The 2,261-nt window shown below is 48.0% G+C and overlaps 1 protein-coding gene across 1 annotated transcript; it reads right to left on the reverse strand.

Annotated features, from left to right (window-relative positions):
• Positions 1-333: 333 nt before the first annotated feature.
• On the reverse strand, positions 334-1,966 carry LOC106670746. Its single transcript, XM_014401330.2, has 4 exons — positions 1,820-1,966; positions 1,530-1,695; positions 1,056-1,472; positions 334-993 (listed from the first exon to the last, which is right to left on the reverse strand). The coding sequence occupies exons 1-4, from the start codon at positions 1,829-1,831 to the stop codon at positions 374-376; spliced, it is 1,215 nt and encodes a 404-aa protein (XP_014256816.1). The 5' UTR covers positions 1,832-1,966; the 3' UTR covers positions 334-373.
• Between the last annotated feature and the right edge of the window lie 295 nt (positions 1,967-2,261).

The raw sequence follows: 2,261 nt of genomic DNA on the forward strand, positions 1-2,261 counted from the left end.
GTTCCTATTAAAAATACCTTTTGGTTCCATAAAAACATGATGTTCTGTACATGATTCTTAATTCATATGCATTTTGTTAATATCTATATTATATTCTTGTAAACCTGACATGATTTTTGCATTCGTTTTAAATGATTTACTGTCATTTCCCTTTTTTTTAGTTGTTCTGTTTTTTGGGTTATTTTTATTTATTCTTTTGTACATCTAATAATATGAAAATTTGCATTTAAGCATAGCTTTAATTCAACTTTTCACCTAGTCAATATATTATATTGATTTGATGATTGTATTTTTTTGTGGAGAAATAGGGGAAATTGAATAAGAAACGTTCAGTACATTATTTATACGATATATTTAAAAAACCTAACAAGATTTACCAGTGGTAGGAAAGGGCGGGGGTAAAGGCAGTGGTGTGGTAACCAAATCCTCTGACGAGGGGGGTGTGGGTGAGGACGGTAGAATGAGCGGTAACGACGGGAGCGGCGTAAGCCAAGGGGGCGGCGGCGAGGACGGCGTGCCTCTTGACGAGACCGTGAGTGTTCCTGACGGCTTCGTGAACCTGCTGGGTGAGGTGAGCGTGCTTGACGAGTGCGACGTCGGGGGCGTCAGCGGGAGAGAATTCGGGAACGGAACCTACTCCGTGGACGTTCCTGACGGCTTCGTTGTGCTGTTGGACGAGGTGAGCGGCCTTGGCGGCGGCGACGTGGGGGTGTTCGAAGGGACCGGCGTAACCGTGAGCGACGACGGGGGCGGCGTAACCGTGAGCGACGACGGGGGCGGCGTATCCGTGAGCGACGACGGGAGCGGCGTAAGCGTGAGCTACGGCAAGAGGAGCAGTGGATCCAGGATAGCTGGTAAGAGGGGTGGCGACGACGGCGAGCGACCTCTTCTTGAGGACGTGGGCGAGACCTCCCCAGTGGCTGTAGACTGTCGGGTAGACAGCGGAGTGAGCGACGACTGGAGTGTGAGCTACGACAGCGGGAGCGGCGTGGACTATAAACGTTTAAAATTCTTTTAGTTAAATTTTCAAACTTCTTATGTTATGTTTAACTTACCGAGGGGAGCGGTGGAACCAGGATAGTGGGTGTAGGTAGGAACGACAGCGAGGCTCCTCTTCTTGAGGGCGTGGACGAGACCGGACCAGGAGTGAGCTCCGTAGAGACTGTGAGAGAGGAGTCCACCGTGGAGGACGCTCCTTGCGGCGACGACTTCAGGGAGGTCAGAAGTGACGACAGCGGGGGCGGCGACGGCGGCAGGGGCAGCGACGACAGCGGGAGCAGCGGCGACGACTGCGGGGGCGGAGACGACAGCGGGGGCGGCGACGACAGCGGGAGCGGTGGCGACGACGGCGGGCTTAGCGGGGACGGCGGGTCCGACAGGGAGGTTGGTGGCGGCTACCCTGAATCCGTTGTGGGGGTCAGAAACGTATTGGGCACTTTGTACGAGTCCGTGGGCATCAACGTATGAGTATCCTGAACATAAAATTTCAATTCAACTCTATTCAAAACGTCAGAAAATTTACGACGTACCTCCACGAGTGACTCCATCGGCGGTTCTAGTTTCGTGTTTGGCAGATGGACCGCCGGCGTAACCGTAACTGTATTGGCCGAGTTCATCTTGAGCGTGGTATTGGCTGGCAACGTGTCCGACGTGGACAGGGGTTGCAGTGGCAAGGCCGATGGCGCAAACAAGTACCTGCAACGAACCACCCCATTACAATTCACCGAAATCAATTCATCAGAATGCATAACAGTAATTTAGTTTTCGATAAACCCTATATACAATTGCACAAATAATCGAAGTTTTTTCAGAGACTCACGAGGAATTTCATCGTTGATTGGAGACCTCCAATGCTGGTTGCAAGGACTGTTCTGAGGTAGCCAGCGATCAGCCGAGTATTTATACCTAGGAGGGCGTGGAGGACGAAGGTCGCACTCGGGATCTCTGGCGGCCGAAAACAACCAGGGAGGATTTTTCCCAGAATTCCTTAAACTTATCCCACCCCTTTTATCGTTTAATGTTATAATCTTTGTTTCCTTTATGACAACTTCTCCATCAATTAAATATGCATGAATAATAACTTTTAATTATCATTACATAGATTTATTTTATTACTCTTTTTAATTGAAAAAGAACGGTTTTCACAGAACTCGCATTCATTTTTTGTCAAACGTTTAACCCTTTTTCCATAAAGATGTTGAAATACATTTGACCTTATTTTTTATAATATTAAATTATATATTGTTATATTATTTTACTTT

Source organism: Cimex lectularius, unplaced genomic scaffold, assembly GCF_000648675.2.
Source record: "Cimex lectularius strain Harlan isolate CLEC.00 unplaced genomic scaffold, Clec_2.1 scaffold147, whole genome shotgun sequence".
NCBI lineage: Eukaryota > Metazoa > Arthropoda > Insecta > Hemiptera > Cimicidae > Cimex > Cimex lectularius.